This window comes from Peromyscus leucopus, chromosome 2 (assembly GCF_004664715.2).
Source record: "Peromyscus leucopus breed LL Stock chromosome 2, UCI_PerLeu_2.1, whole genome shotgun sequence".
NCBI lineage: Eukaryota > Metazoa > Chordata > Mammalia > Rodentia > Cricetidae > Peromyscus > Peromyscus leucopus.
In genome coordinates, this window is record NC_051064.1 from 60,507,673 (window position 1) to 60,524,039 (window position 16,367).

General features: G+C 54.0%; 1 protein-coding gene across 2 annotated transcripts in view; it reads right to left on the reverse strand.

Annotated features, from left to right (window-relative positions):
- Znf618 (zinc finger protein 618) overlaps positions 1-16,367 on the reverse strand; it is a 175,352-nt gene that overhangs the window by 44,370 nt on the left and 114,615 nt on the right. The window contains exons 4-9 of one of the 2 annotated variants that reach the window (XM_037202603.1): positions 10,869-10,964; positions 7,781-7,858; positions 7,187-7,225; positions 2,038-2,127; positions 1,250-1,285; positions 1,080-1,157 (exon numbers count right to left, since the gene is read on the reverse strand). In XM_037202603.1, coding sequence (XP_037058498.1) covers positions 1,080-1,157; positions 1,250-1,285; positions 2,038-2,127; positions 7,187-7,225; positions 7,781-7,858; positions 10,869-10,964 — 417 coding nt within the window. The remainder of the gene's footprint in view (positions 1-1,079; positions 1,158-1,249; positions 1,286-2,037; positions 2,128-7,186; positions 7,226-7,780; positions 7,859-10,868; positions 10,965-16,367) is intronic. The other variant, XM_037202602.1, reaches the window with a different exon arrangement.

Below are 16,367 nucleotides of genomic sequence, written 5' to 3' on the forward strand. Positions count from 1 at the left end.
CCCCACCTTGTGTCATCCCCACCTATGTGAATCCCCACCTGATGACTCCCCTCTGATGTGCATCCTACCTGATGTACATCCCCCCCTCCCCCCCCTCCCCCACCCCCCCCCCCCTTTACATCCCCTCTGAATGTGACATCCCCACTCTTTACTCCCCCACCTCTGAATGTGACATCCCTCTATGTGAATACTTGATGTACATCCACCTCTGAATGTGACATCCCCTACCTCTGAATGTGACATCCCTACTCTGGTACCCCCTACCTCTGAATGTGACATCCCCCCCTCCCCCCCCCCTCCCCCCCCTGAATGTGACATCCCCTACCTCTGAATGTGACATCCCCTACCTCTGAATGTGACATGGGGCTCCATCCCTACCTGTATCTGCCCTGGAAGCTTCTTGGTTCTCATGCAGGACTTCTCTGACCCCTGAAGATCTGGATGCTCTGGGTTCTAACTGTCTGCTCACTTGTCTACCCTCCCACACCCCTGATCTCCATGTGAATTACCCGAGTGCAGGGCCATGTCTGCCATCTACATCTGTACAACATCCAAGACAAGTCTGCTGAAAACACCCAAGTTACAGGCGTGGTTCCTGTCCTGAGGGGTTGTATGGGATAAGTGTCTATAAGTGTCTGCGTCTGCAGGTGGCTGCCCTCCTTAGCTTTGTTCAATGAGATGTCCCTCGACTTCAGTCATCACCCTCTGAGCACCTAGTACATTGTTCTGGCACTGGGCTACAGCACTAGCAGTCTGGGATCTCATTAACATCTCCCGAGTCTGCGGCGAGCATTTCTCTCACTGCTGTGGGAGGCTGAAGTACAGGAAACTAACAGACTGTGGGGTCACCATAAACGAATTGATCAAGTAAGACTGTGGACTGGCTACTTTCACTACCCTGGCCTTGACCCCACACTGTCTGCAGTTCCTTGAAGGCTAAAGTCCTGAGACTGCTTAGCCCAACGGACAGGTGGGCAACAGGGCTGCAGGTTTGGGCCACAGCCTTTCTAGCAGTGTGGCTCAGGCCGCCTCCCTCCCCCGACCCGCCCGCCAGCCCTTGGCCCCAGGGTCCCGCATACTTGGTCCAATTTTCTGGAAAGGCTCCGGAGGCTCCTCCTTCACTTCATCCGTGGCCACAACACCTTGGTCAAAGGGGTCTGTGGGAGAACACATGGCCTTAGCATACCGGTCAGCCAGGACACAGGACCCCAGCTGGAGACAGGGAAAACAGACAGCCACAAAGACTTACCTGCCCGATTCTCGGGAGCCCCTTCCACACTGAACACTGTACCCAGGCGGGAGGCGACAGCCGCAGGAGGAAAAAAGCAAACAGAAGGCCTGTGAGTCCCTGGCCACAGCTACCTCTTCCAGCCATGCCTAGCTTCACGGGGTTGTCTGCGCCACCAGGAGGCCTGACCTCCACCCTGGCCCATTCTTCCTCCTCCCTGGGGGCAGCGGCCCACACCAGACACTTGCTGCTCACAACTCCCCAGCATGAGTGCCATAGCAGAGGAGTCTCAAAGGTGAGGAGAGGGAAAAGGGAGGGGAGGGGAGGCTGTGGAAGAGGCAAGCCTGGTGTTACATCACGGCTCAGTGGCTGAGGTGTAGGGCTAGATAGGGAACCTCAAGTCCTTTCTGGGTCCCAAACCCTCTTTCTAGGAGTCTTAGAACGCTATAGATAAAAGACTTGAATTTATTGTTCCAACCTCCGCCTCTATAAGATGCTCAAGGGACATCGTTCATCTTAACAAATTGGGTTAATTTCGCTACAGCATGCAAACACTCGACATAAAACTGTAAAACGGCACGAGACGAAGTTTCAGCATTCGACTCATTTTGACCTCTAAAAAAATAAAAAAATGCAGCAGCAGTTTCATTTGGATCAGCCACAGAAGGGAACGTGGATACGCAGGGACATTCCCTCCCCAGAATCCTGCAGCCGAGATCCGTCTCCCCGGGGCTCTGCGTTACAGGGGACGGTGCCCCTGAGGAAGGCTTTCTCTGAGGTGACTCCCAAGAGTGAGGGGCCTGACTCACCATCCACGGCGTGGAGGTCTCTGTGTTCCTGGAAACAGCTGTAGTATTTGTATTTCTTTCCGCAGATGTCACAGGTGTACCTGAAATTGTCTGGGGGCGGGGGGTGGGACAGAAGGACGACACTGGTCACTTGCGGTGAGGCTGCTGGTCAGTATACCAGACTCTGGAACCCAGACGGGACCAACCCGCTCTGGCCCCAACTGGAGGGCCCCACGGAGAACTTGATCCTGAGCCATCTGAGTCCCGGCACTGCCCACCTCTTCTGAACAGAGGCTACTCCTCCTCACTCCCTGGACCTCTCTCTGAGCAGCTCCTCTTCCACGCGCAGCTGGGTCTCCCTCCACAACCCCCTCAGCCTCCACTCCAGGGCCGAGTTAGAATGCATTCTGGGACTGTAAGGCTTGGATTGTAACAACAGGTGTTCTTTGTGGAGATCCAGAACCACAGACCTGGGAGCCTGATTCCCACACCAACCCCTCAAACCCTCCCCGTGAGACTCAAGTTCTCCAGGACCTGGCTCTAGATGGGTCTCATCTCTCACCACAGAGGAGTATCCACCACTGCAGCTCCTATGGTGAAGGCCAGACGTAACTGAGAACAAGGCGCCGCCCCAGGCCCTTCCCTCGGTTCTCCCAACCAGTCTTTCCAACAGAGGGAAGAAACAGTCTCCCATTAATGTATGAGCGAACTAAAGGGACGTGATCGGCCCCAAGTCCTACAGCAAGGCAGCCTGGCTTCAGAGGCACGCTGATGGCCCTTGCAGCTAGTGTTCACACCCTGTGTGACTCCTCTCAGGGGGCTTCTGATTGGGAGAATATGGTCGAAGTGATGGGATGTCACTCTGGAAGCTGGGTGACAGGCAGCCAGGGCTTTGGCCTCGCACACACCACGTGTCCCCTGCTCAGTCTGTGGTTGGCTGCTGTGTTCTTAGTTCAGTCACAGGGAGGAGACGCAGGTGGCAAGGACTTGAGTTTGGCCCTCTGTGAGTAGCCAGTGGGAACTGAGGCCCTCAGAGCAACAGTTTGAGAGGTACAGAGGCCTGAAATCCTGGCTTTCTCACTCAAGCAAACCTAGGAGAAACACCTACCGGCTGAAGCCTGGGATGAGACCACAGCTCTGACCAAATCTGCCTGTAGTCCTGTGGGAATCTCGAAACCAGAGGACCCTGAAAAGCCACACTCGAATTCCCAACCATAGAAACTGGGAGAAAACCAGGGTGGGTTGCTCTGAATCATTAAGTTTTATAGACTTGACAGCTAACACTGGTCCGAGTTTGCCTGTTCCCTAGGCCTCCCACAGTGAGGCTAGCAGCAACCAGACCTATACCTTTCCCTCCAGGGCACAACCTCTTGCTTCTGAACTGGCTCAGACCTGTTGAATTGTGTTCCTCTGGCTGACCTATGGAGGGCCCATCAATCTTATCTCCCAAGGTCCCTAGGCAGCCTACAGAGGTACAGCAGCTTGCTCAAGGCTGTATGGAGAGAAGAAGAGAGAGCTAGGGACCAATATTCACTGAACTTCAAGCTAGAGCCGACTCAGGGTTCCCAGCCTTTCTCTGCTGGGATGAACCGTGGTGGGGTGCTTTGCTCTGGACCCATTTCCTGCTCCTCAGCATCCAGTACAGGAAGGAGCCAACGGAATACTCCACGCCAAGGCTGCACCACTCTGCAGAAGGGTGAGAAGGGTTCTGCTCCCCTTCTCAGCTGAACTCAGGGACAGGAAGGACACTGGTCATCTTTCGTCCCACCTCCGCCCTCAGCCCATCCCTGGAATGGTGGTCCCGGAAGGCTGCAGGGGCGGACTGTCACCGAGGACCCACAGCTCAGGCACTTGTAGACATTCACAGGAAGGAGTACCAGGGTCTTCCAAAGAGGAGCTGGTGGGGGGTGGGGGGCGGGGAGTGGGAGGTGTGGTCTCCGCCCTCCTCATTTTCCCTGTCTCATTTTGGAAGTCTAGGGCACACAGATCAGGCGACCCTGGGTCCTTTCTTAGGCTTCTGCTTCAGCATCACTTCCTTTCCCATGGCAAGCCAGGCAGCTCAGAGGAACCTTTCCTTCCATTCTGTCCCATCTGGACCATAATCCTTAGCTTCTCCCACAATCCCATCATCGTCTCCAGATGCCAGCATGGAAAGCTGCCTGGGCGCTAACTCCAGCTGGGATGAAGTCCTGACCTTCCTCTCTCAGACTGCCCGGCGTTGCCTGCCCTCCGAGGCCGATCTCTCTGCTGGCATGTATCTCTGCCCACAGCCTCTCCTGTCGCAGACCTGCTCCTCTCCCCACAGGCCACGTTTCCCAGCTCCAATAAAACACATCTCCCCCCCCCAACTTTCCATCACTGAAAACCACCCCCATCTGCCCTGATGAATCTGCACGGTCTCCTCATGTCCCAGAACTTTAATGGAGGAGTTGAATAGGGAGAGAGTGAGTTATTCCCAAAGGCGTCTGCCAGTGAAACGAGAGCCGGGCGGCTCAGGAATGCCACCATGGACCTGCTACAGGAGGCAGATTCCGGAGTGAGACACGCCTAAGCCCAAACCCAACTCTACCGTTGGCAAAAATATGACTGAATTTGGACACACTCCCTAACGCCTCTCTGAGATGGGAATAACAACAGCTCCTCATAATGAAGAAAAGAACAAGATCCAGCTGTAGGGCATTTTCTTAATTAGTGATTGATAGCAGAGGACCCAACCCATTTTGAGTGGTACTATCCCTGGGCTGGTGGTCCTGGGTTCTATAACAAAGCAGGCTGAGCAAGCCATGAGAAGCAAGGCAGTAAGCAGCTTCCCTCCCTGGCCTCTGCATCAGCTCCTGCCTCCAGGTTCAGGTTCCTGCCCTGTTTGAGTTCCTGTTGTGACTTCCTTCAGTGATGAACAGTCATGAGGAAGTGTAAGTCAAATAAACCCTTCCCTCCCCAGGTAGCTTTTGCTTACGGTGTTTCCTTATAGCAATAGAAACCCTAAATAAGACAGGTCAAAATGGCTACCACCCCAACGAATAGGGTAAATGTCACGGCGCAGGGTTTTCCAAAGAAGATCTAGGAGATGAAGATGGGATCTAGGGAAGTATATGGTGGGACTGCTCTTTGATCCCCTCATTCTGAAGGATGGGTGAGTGGGTGGGTGTGTCTCTATGTCTGTGTGTGACTGGATTATCTCCCTGCTAAATATACAACAGGTCCTTGGATGAGGAAGTTCAAGGACCTTTTATCCAGGCCTGCCTCTACTGCTAACAAGCTGCATAATTGCCACACTCTGAGACTCAGGGTCTTCATGTGCAAGGTGGCAGGCTGGAGTTGATATTCTCCACCTTTCAGATCCAATGTTCTACAGCCCCGTGCCAAGGCCGACCCATCAGCTCACGAGACACAGAGCACTGCTGCTGGTCTGACCTAGGTTGGGACATAGGACAGAGGAGACAGCACTCTGGCCGTGGGGGAAATGGCCCATATAGAGGAATGGAAAATGAAGCAAGGTCTAAAAACACTCCCACCACAGCACCAACACTAGGGAGCCTGCACAGTGGAAGCCAGACATAGAACAACAGCCCACTGACAGGCTTCCAGGGAGGCCAGGGACCCAGAATAGCCAAGGAAGGAAGGATAAATAAGGAAGGTCTTTAAATGTGTGGCTGACCACAGGCAGACCACAGGGGCCAGAAGAGAAGCGAGGAGTTATTGAAGCAGACAGCGACAGGGCTGGGCTGGGGAGAGAGACAGCTGCTGTGCCTCAGAGCTACGGTCTATGGCAGGTGTCTGGCCAAGCTGAACACAGAGGATTCCTATCAACTTTGCTCACCTCTCCAGAGTGGGCGCCTCCAGAACAGTGTTCTCGGGGCTTAGCCTCAGGTGGGGCCCTTCTTCAGCTGAGGCTAGCTTATATCCTAACCTCCCTTTTTTGAGTGATACTTGTTATCTTTAAGTATTTTATAGTGGTGCAACAAACACAAGTAACAGGGTGTCATACTGGCTCCCTGGGCCAGATCCTGGCCGCCATCTTCACTGGTGGGAATCTAGCCCCATCCTGTCCCCTTGGAGTTCCCACTACAAGTGAGGGGCTGAGGCTGGAGATGCTATGCCCCGGGGCACAGCCTCCTCCTCACCTGGTCCTCTACAGAAAACACTTCTTGGCCCCTACCAAACAAAGTGTTTAGGCCTTGAGCAAGCACCTTGGTCACATTGCAGCCACAGAGAGCCCTGCGGAACTGAACCCTTGGCTCAAGAAGCAGGAGGCAGACCCTTCCAAGGGTGCCCAGCCTCCTGACTTCCATCGGCACCCCTCCCCCTATGCCTGTGCTTTCCGACAGTCACAGCAGACGAGCCCCTCTGGGCCTGGCCTCACTCATTGGGGCTGTGCACACAGCCATGGGGAGCTGGACCACATTCACACACACCCCACTTCTGCAGGCAGCCCTTTATGTGAGTGCACTCACTGAGCCACTCCTAGCGCTGGGCAATCTGGGTGGTATCTGAGTGGTCAGGGACAATGCGCTCAGAAGATTCTAGTTTGCATCTTCCGATGGATGGACCCAGACATGGGCCCCCATGGGACAGTCAGGGAGGGGTGAACACTTGAGGCTCCTGGTGTGCACAGGGTGGGTGGAAGGGCAGAGGTTTCACCTCAGAGTGAACCCAGCGGGCTGTCTGCTTATCATCCCATGGCGTTATCGAGTTGGAAGTGGAGGCCGGTAGGACCTGTGAGCAACTACCACAGGGCCCCAGCATCTGAAACCCTAGGACCAGGCATCTAGGACATCTGTGCCCAAGGCTGAAGGTCCTCCAAGAGAACTATTCCCCGGCACAGGCTACAGAACCAGGTCCATGAGCCAGGATCCAAAGTACAAGGAAGGTGCTTCCTGGAGATGTTCTTGGTGGCATGGGACACCCATGACAAAGATGCCCATGTGGGTACAACTCATGGTTTCCCAAAGTTACGTGGCCAGAGAAGCCTTTTGCGAGAGAACCCTCCTCAGCACCCACTTTGAGAAGGCCTGCTCTGATTTCCTAAGGCCCCTCTGGTCCTAAGGCCTGGTCTCCAGCAGCGTGTTTCTCAAAGGCTTTTCAAGGCTGTCCCAGGGAGGAAGGAGCAGCTCCTTTCCAGGCCCAGTGCTTGGTCCCCACCCACCCAGGAGGTGGGAAAAGTACTCACTGCTCTGGGAGGCTCCCTCCCCTGAGGTGGCTTCGGTATCTGTGAGAAAAAGAGAGAGAGAGGAAGGAGGTAGGCAACTGGTAAAGATGAAGCCGGGGCAGCGCTGTGCCAAGGGAGAGACCGTGAGCGGAGCAGCTGGAGGGAGTCCGGAGTGTTGTCCACGCATGGATGCTATGAGGGACAAAGGCTCACTTCTGCCCCGAGGCTCAAGATCACCTGGGCCTGAACCTGGGCTTCTCTCCCCTGACCCCAGCTCAGGAGGGGCAGGTGCCAGTTCATTTGTCCCCTGAACTCCAGAAAGGGAAACTAAGGAGCTGCTGGCCCCTCTCTTGAGTTGTCCAGAGCAACAAGAGATGACATGAGCACATGGCCTTTTGGGGAAGGGGAGGTGATACTCCTACTGAGCATCCCTAGAGCCCTCAAGGCCTGACTGTCACCCCCCCCCCTCCCACCCCCCCACACACACACTATTTTTCCCACACCAAGAAGGCTCCTCCCTCCCTCCACGCCCCTACTCCTACGGCTGAAGGAGGATGAACTCTCAGGGTCTCCAGGGACACCGGGCAGAGCACGGGGCAGCCGGGCGCCGCTCACCTCGGTGCGCCCGCACGTGGGTCTGGAAGCAGTTGTAGTACTTGTACTTCTTGCCGCAGATCGCACATTCGTAGGACCCTGGAAAACAGCAGGGGACAGTGAGCTACTGTGCCAGCACAAGGCCCAGGACCCACAAGGTCCCTTGGCAGACAAAAGGGTGTCGAGGACCACAGAGACAGCCTTGAGCTGGAGTTCATGAAGCCTGGGTCCTACATCCACCTGCAGCCACCTCTGTTCCCCGGCTTCCGAATCATCTGCAGGATAAAGGTGACAGCCTGGACTGAGTCCTGCACATACACATTAAGAGGAAAAAGGGGAGGGACCCAGAGTGCTGGGATGGGCCACCACACCATAAGGACGTCACTCCAGCATTGGACAGAGAGGAAGACCACAGACTTCAAATCAGGCCACAGGGGTTCGGGTCCCCATTCCGCACCTGCCATCAGTCTGGCCTTGGTAATTTCTCCACAGCAGGCTGTGCTCTGTGCACCGCCCTCCAGCTGGCCCTTCACTCCCCCTAGCAAGTGTCCAGTCCCACTATAGACAAGCTCACCAAGAACAGCAGTCCACATCTGCCAAGGAGCCATGGTGCTCTCAGTCACAGAGAATACCCCCCAACACACACACACACACACACACACACACACACACACACACACACACACACACACCTGACTTCTCTGCTTGGAGCCTTTTCCTAGGTGCAGAGAACTAAAAAGGCTGACCCCCCCCCCCAAAATGACCCACCATGTAGAGTCTGGGACAAAGTCCATGGCAGGGAGGCTGGACACAGCCAACCTGCCAGGGACCCCAGGTAAAGAGCCTGCCCATGTCCAGTGGGCAGAGCCCTCCTGCAGGCTTGAGACTACTTGGGCCCAGCTTCCACCTTCTAGAACAGGAAGGCCAGGAAGCATGTGCAAGAGGTCTTGGTCCCAGCACAGGTCATACTCAAGCTGCTGGGTCTGGGGGCCTAGGCACGTGACTTTTCAGGAAACGACTGGCACCCAGCAGTCAAGGTGGGAGCATCACTCCTTCAGTGTGAAGGAGCTCGACTCTGCCATTCACAGGCTGTGCCCAAGTCTCTTCTTTGGAAAAGGCAAGGGCGTTAATGGCAAGACTGAACACACAAGAACCACGTTCCCTGAAGACCCATGGGGAGTGGTAACGATCACTAACTGCCACTCTTTTCTTCTGTGCCCAGAAGCAGAGACTCTTCTGTCAAGCACCTGGGAGAGTCTGTATGCCAACCCCCCCCCCCCACCTCTCCACTCCCCCACCCCCCCCACCCCCGCTCCTCCTCTAGAACCCACTTTCACTTGTCTACAGCTTGGATTCTTCACGTGCCAACAGGACTGTGGCTCCTGCCTCTCCCAGTGAGAGCAGGACACACAGATAGCACACGAGCCTCTGGCACAGAGGAAGCACTAGGGCAAATGACCCTTTCACAGGCACCGCCTAAGGCCATCGGGGAACACAGCTATGTACATTTGGACTCATCACAGTAGCAGAATTACAGTAACGAAGCAGCAACAAAAATACCTTTATGGTTGGGGGTCACCACCACATGGGGACCTGTATTAAGGGGTCGCAGCACTAGGAAGGTTGAGAAGCACTGTTCTAGGAGACAGTGGCCAGTGCCCGTGGTACTGCGAGTTACTTCAGGGCCGCTGGCATCCAAATCCCGCACAGCACCGAGCAGTCTGCCTCTTAGGGTTGCATATACATCACCCCTGCCACACTGGGAAAGATACAAACGCGAAGCAACAGAGCGCACACATTTCTCTGCACTCAGCCCCGTAGTTGGCACACAGCGAGGACTCAGTATTTCATGGTGGCTTGCTGCCGGGCTCATCCATCACCAAGTGGTAACTTCCTGACTGTCGTCTTGGCGCCTCCACCCCCTCTAACAGTTTCTGCCAGTTTCTTTCCACCAACCAAGGATTTATTGAGCATCGGGGATGGCCAGGCACTGAGGCTCGGCAGTGAGATAGATGTGATCCCTGCCCTCCGTCTAATGGGGGGCAGATAGGTCAGCGGGCCTGGGGATAACTTGGTGACGGTGTCGTGACAGCCAGAATAGGACCTGGAGGCTCGAGGTGGGACCCTGGCCCGGTTGTAGAGGAGTGCAGTCTACGGAGTCAATACTGTTTACAATGAGGGCCTATAAGGCAGACCACCTCTTCTGCTGGTGCGGAGCTGAGAGTTCAGGCTGCCTTGTTGTGAGGCTTCTGACCGTCTCCCTACCCCTGACAGAGGGAGGATAAGTACCACACGCTGGCAGGAGGGACTCCGAAGCTCACCTTCCGATCACCCTCAGTGCCGGGGCTCCAGGTTCCCTGTGGGTAGAAGGTGTGCATGGACAGAGAAAAGAGAGTGGTGGCCTCACCGAGCAGTAGCCGCAACCCACCGAGGTCTAAATCTTAACTCCCTGAGCGCCAGTCAGGAAAAGGCCCAGGAGTCCTCTCTGTGAAGCGAACCGATCGTCATGGGGATGAGACGTGGTGAGACTGTGAGTCTCAGCAGAAGGCCTGGTTACTGCTGGCACTCAGCAAGGGAGCGTTGTGGCTACCACCGGCATTTCAAAATCGTTTTCCTCAGAAGCAAGTTTCCAGCATGCACAGGAGGAGGAGGATGAGGAGGAGAGGAGGAGGAGAGGAGGAGGAGGAGGGTCATAGCCAACAGAGACAGGGCAAACGCTCAACACATGGCCCTGTGCTGCTGAGACAGAGGCACACAGCTGCTGCAGGCTGGGAAGTCCTGCAGGGAAGGATGGAGGTACCACACACACACAGGTGGTTGGGGGACCATTCTCCTCCGTGGCTGTCGGTGGCCCAGAGGAAGTCTTGCTGAAATTGTCCAGAGAATCTAGACCACCAGATTTCCAGACGTCCTGTCATCCCTGGGTACAGACTCAAGATTTGTTCACAATGGCCGGATGGGGAGTGGGGGAGGGAGGGTGGCCCCTCAGGCCCTGAGAGACTAGCAGAGTTTGCTTGCTCAGGGTATGTAGCTGGCCGCCATGGCCAGCGGTGCCCACCCTCCATGCTGACCCCGATCAGGCCTCGTTGGTCCCTCAGCCATCACGTACCAGATGCATATCTCAAAGCTTGGTTAAAAATCCAGGTCCCTGAATACCGGCTCCGAACAGATCCACCGTGGGGGCTGCCTTCTGGAGCTTTTCCATCTGAATTACGTAAGAAATCAGAAAGAGCCCTTAACATTGGAGAATGCCTTACGATTGAGCTTTGGGTCAAGGCCAGCTGGGGGAAGGGGATGACCAGGCACCTCACCTGGGCTATCAGGGCCTCAGTCTCCCTAGCTGACATCAGTAAGAGTAGTTAGGGCCATGTGGCAGCCTCCTCATTTGAAAACTTGTGCTGGCACCTGGGTGAGGTGGCACCCGCCTACAATCCCAGATCTCAGGAGGCAGGGGTGGGAGGATGGCAGGTTCAAGGTTAGCCTGCTCTACTACCTAGTGAATCTTAGGCCAGCCTGAGCTAAAGAGCCAGACCCTTTCTCAAAACAAATAAACAGGGCCGGGGAGACAGCTCAGCTGGTATAGTACTAACATTACAAGCACGAGGATCTGAATTTTATCCCCAGACACCACATAACAGACACTGTGGTGCACACTCCTAATCCCAGCACTGGAGGTCAGGACAGAGAGATCCCTGGTGCTGGCTAGACAGCCAGCTTATCATACTTGGTGAGTTCTGAGCCAACGAGAGACCCTGCCTGGATCCAAGAAAAGGAGGCATGTGGTACCTGAGGAATGATACTGAGTACCTGAGGTTGTCCTGTGGCCTTGACACACATGCATGCAACACACACACACACACACACACACACACACACACACACACACACACACACAAAATATTAGTATTGACCATGGTCATTCATGTGTTCTCCAGGGCTGTTAGGAGGGCAGAAGCAGTGGATAGGCCAACTCTCCTGATGTTTTGTTTTCTAGAAATTCTCATTTGCACATGAGCATAACACTCCCCCCAATAAAAAGTTCCCAATAAAATGATCCTTGAAGGAGACACATGACATGCTTACTTTGACCTCTGTCCACCTCTCATGGCCACCCCTGACCCTTTTTGGTGCTGGGGCACTGGAGGAACGCCTCTGGTACTGTCAGCTCAGACCAACTCCCACCACTGCCCCCTGCCCCAGCCTCCACCCCTAGCCCTGGGACTCCTGCCCTGCATGCTTCCTCTTTGGCTGGCTCCTCTGTGAAACGTTGCAGTGCCCGTCACCTGGGACATCTCGGAATGGGGCTGGCCTCTGACTCGGCACAGCTGGGGGAGCAGAGGCAGAGGCAGGCACACTCCGGAATCTGCCCAGGCTGTAGGCCTGGGGGGCGGGGAGTACAAGATGCCAGCTTGGGGGCTTCTCCCATTAGTTCAACACACCTTCAAAGCTCCGGAGAAGAGGGGTCGCTAGTATCTCCATTTTTCAACAGAGGGAAGGGAGGACCAAGAAGGTGACACATCCTGACCCCAAGGTTGCTCGGTTCTGCCCAACTGAGTGTCACCATCAGCTTCACAGAGGACGTCCTCAGCGCAGCGCCGGTGAGCAGGTACAGGCCTTGCTTCCCTTCCCCACCTTTCCACTCCACTGCATCACTGGCGAGCACATGGTGCTGAAGATGCCCAGGCCTGGGGCTCTGGGGCTGGTGAGGACACACACTCAAAGCCAGTCCCTGGGATTCCAGAGCTAAGCCTGTGCCAGCACAGCAGGTCTCTTTCTGGATGCCAAGCAAGTTATGTTCTCCTTAGTGGTGAGGCCATACACTCTCCAGAGCTAGGGTCCTTACCAGATCTGACACCACATCCCGGACAGGACGGACGGACTCTCAGTTCTGGGAGGGACTCTCCTGCTCTGAAGGGGCGGGCTGGCAGGACTTGCCTGTCCAGTTCAGTCTTTCCCCATCCCTGTCCCTGTTTCCCTGCAAGATGGCTCCCAGGCTGCAAACAGAGCCTTATCAGCAGCTCCCACTTAGTACTTTGCTACATCCCTGGCAGAGGCTTTGGCCTGGAGTCCTGTGGGAGAGGAATGTATGAGGGGACCAGGAGAGGAAGCAGTATTCTGAGGACAGGAAATGTGGGTAGGACCCTTGACTGCAAGTGTGTATACCCAGCTGCCATGTCCAGAGAAGCTTGGACACCTAGACTAAATATAAAATGACCGACACCCAAAGGAGATGGATGGAAGATCACAGACCTGAGGCCCATGGATATCTATGCCCCTCACCCCCCAGTTCCCAGAACTTGATAAAGGCAGGCTTTGGAGTGGGAAGTTGTGACAAGTGAGCTTCCTGAGGCTCCCAAGGGCTTGGCCTCCAACTGAACGCCCTCTGGAGCAGGGCCTTCTCAAAGGGGCGCTTGAGGACAGTGGCTGTAAGACAATCGCTTCCCTGCTGTCAACTTCAAAGCCCTTTCCCCCTTAACCCAATCAATCAGAGCAGGTGGGGAGGCACTGCCCACTGGTCTCCTCTGTCACTCTCTCCTTCAGCTTCTCCCAGTCTGCCAGTGCTAACCACCAAGCGCTAACCACTAAGCTCTCACCCTTCCGCAGGGCCGATGCTCTCCCTGGGTCAGGACAACACTGACGTTCTGAGCACAGAGAAGTGACGGGATCTAAAGACTGGGGACAGACAGCCTGCTCTCCGTTCAGGGGTTTCCAGTTCTCCGCTCTCCCTCGGAATGGAGATGGAAGGGCAGGGAAAAGGGCTTCGTGGTGAAGTGGCCGCTGTACAAGCGCGAGGACCTGAGTTTGGAGCCCCCGCACCCACACATCAGTCAGGGGCGGCGGCCGGCGGCGCACAGCTGGGATCCTACTGCTGGAGATGGCAAAGACAGAAGGATCCTTGGGGATCCAGTCAGACTAACCAAACAGCCGAGCTCCGGGTTCAGCAAGAGACGCTGTCTCAAAAAAATAAAGGGACGGAGTAAGAAAGACACCCCACACTGACTTCCGGCTTCCATACCTGTATTCTTACACATGTGGACACACACACACACACACACACACACACACACACACGCACGCACGCACGCACGCACACACACACACACACGCCCCCCCCCCCCCCCCCCCCCACCCACCCCACACACCACACACGCACACACGGATCTAACAGGGCTGTAAATGAAGAGGCCATTAAAAATACTGTCTGAAGACGGACCTTCCTGTGGTTTTTGGCATACATCTTGGAAAAATTCAAAGAATCAAGTGACACAGTGAAGCAAGCCCCATGGTCTCCGGCTCCCTGTTCACACGCTCCAGCCCTCCAAACACTGAAAACCAGCACAAAAGGAGGGCCAAGTCCTGTCTCATTCTACCAGTAAGAAAGTATTAATTCACAGATACATGAGCTGATCGAGAAAGAAAGAAAGCCTTACCCATTTTATCGAGAAGTGTGCTTTGGATATATTTTTTTTTTATTTTTACACTTACTATTTATCTAAATTTGTTTTTGACAATTTGCATGCTAATCACAACTCGGTCTGGGGGAAAAAAATTAAAAGGTTTTAAAATGTAGAGCTTTATGATCCCAGGAAATTTTTTTTTCCTCCAGAAATTTCTATTTCAATTTATGTACCTCTTGTTGTGGCAGACGAGTGTGAAACAGTGATCAATAAAAGACTTTCAAGCATAAAAAATATATTATATTAGGATAAACCCCCATGGGGGAAGTGGACTAGAAATAGTTCAAGGAGAGAAAAAGGATATAAAATTCCTGTCTGCTAAAGATGAGCTTGTTCACATGCTTTTTAAAGTGACAATGGTGGGCCCTAAATAGCAGTGGCATTGTGATTATTTCCATAATTCCGCCTTTAAAAAACAATACAATATTCCAGGAATTATAACCTTTGCAACTGGTGAGAAATGAAAGCCAGTCTTTTAGGAGGCACTAAACTAAAGGTGTTTGATGCACTGGTCTGTGGGGTTCCTCTCATCACCGCATTCATCCTGGGGGTGCCAATGCCCTGAGGCCTCAGCTGATGCCAGAACCTATCCTGTGTTTTAGTCCACCTTTAGAGACATTCTCACAACTCTTGTCCTAACGATCCCGCAGATTTAAACCACTGAGCATCCCACACACAGTGGGGTAGACCCCAGGTCTCCTAACTTACAGCCAGGATCCCCTTCCAATAGGGGTTTTCCACCCAGACCCCTTCCCAGTTTACCCCAGACGCAGATTCAATAGCAGAGAAAACCGGCCTGGGAGGGCAGCCAGGACCCCTCCTTCCCTCGTGGCTGTAGCAAAAAAAACCTAAGTGTTGGTTCTGGCAGGCTCAGGCACCAAGACCTGCCAACAGCCTATTGAAATAGGAAACTCACTATCAGCTGGCACTACCAAATAGGACCTGGCACCTTCCCTCCTGGACTTGTCAAGGACCGAAGCCCACGTGGCTGTGTCTGAGTAGTTGTGGAACTACTCATCACTCCATCCAGAGCCACAGCCCTGTGGCTTCCTACTGCCTGGGGTTCCCCCTTCCTCCTCTACTCCCTCTCCCAGGATGGCTTTGTGGGCGTGCTTGTGTATGAGAACTGTCCTTCCTTCTTGGGTACACTTTGCACCTATTCACTGCCTAGGACAGACACCTCCCTGCAGAATCTAGTTTCTATCTGACCCTTGATTCTTCTCTTGTAGCTTGGCTGGCTGCCATCCTTCCTCTCTGTTTGCCTACCTCTAGGACCAGAAACTCATTCCCTCACAGGTTATATTTGGTCACCAAACAATTTCTGACACAAATGACTTCCTGGTGGCCACTCCATACTGGTTGGACTTTTTGGAATGTGTGTGTGTGTGTTAAGTATCCTAAAATGCTGTGGGCTGTGGATATCTAGCCTCCATCACCCTGCTCCATGTCCCCTACAGGCTCTGTTGCTTCTCCAAGACACACAGTCCTAGGCTTGTCCCCGTGTCCCTCCCTACACAGTTGACACCTGGTTGGTTCAGACTTCACAAGAAGCAGAGTCCAGTGGAGGCAAGACTGTTCCCTGGCTCTGTCTCCATGAACATGAACCTCCCTGGGCCACCCAGCCCCTGGTTGGCTCCACAGCATAGAGAAGAGCACTCACTGATTGAGGGTACATTTTGAAAACAGGGATGAGTGCCTGCCATTCTTATCTCTTGGGACCAGTCAATGGTCCATGATGACATCCGGACTGTGGTGAGCCCAGCTGGCTTTCCTTGTCCCCATCTTGCATAGTGATAGCAAACGGGTTTCCACTTCCAATCTTCTGATTCCAGCCATCTGGCAGTGTGTTGTGTTAAGGATTCTGAGGAACACTGATGGAATGGTGTACAGGGGTCCATTAGTGATGCCTACCATGAACGTGGGATTGGGAGTGGCAATAGTGATGCCTGCATATGTCATTCTTCACAAAGGAGCTGAAACCTCATGCTCCAGCCCCTTCCCGGGCTACAGGACAGAGCTGTGCCTATAGCTTGTCAGATGGGCAAGGCATCTATTAACTCATCCATTCACTTCTGGTTTTATCTAACAACACTGTCGAGCTCAATATCATCTCTGCTCTTGCTAAAAAAAAAAAAAAAAAAAAAAAAAAA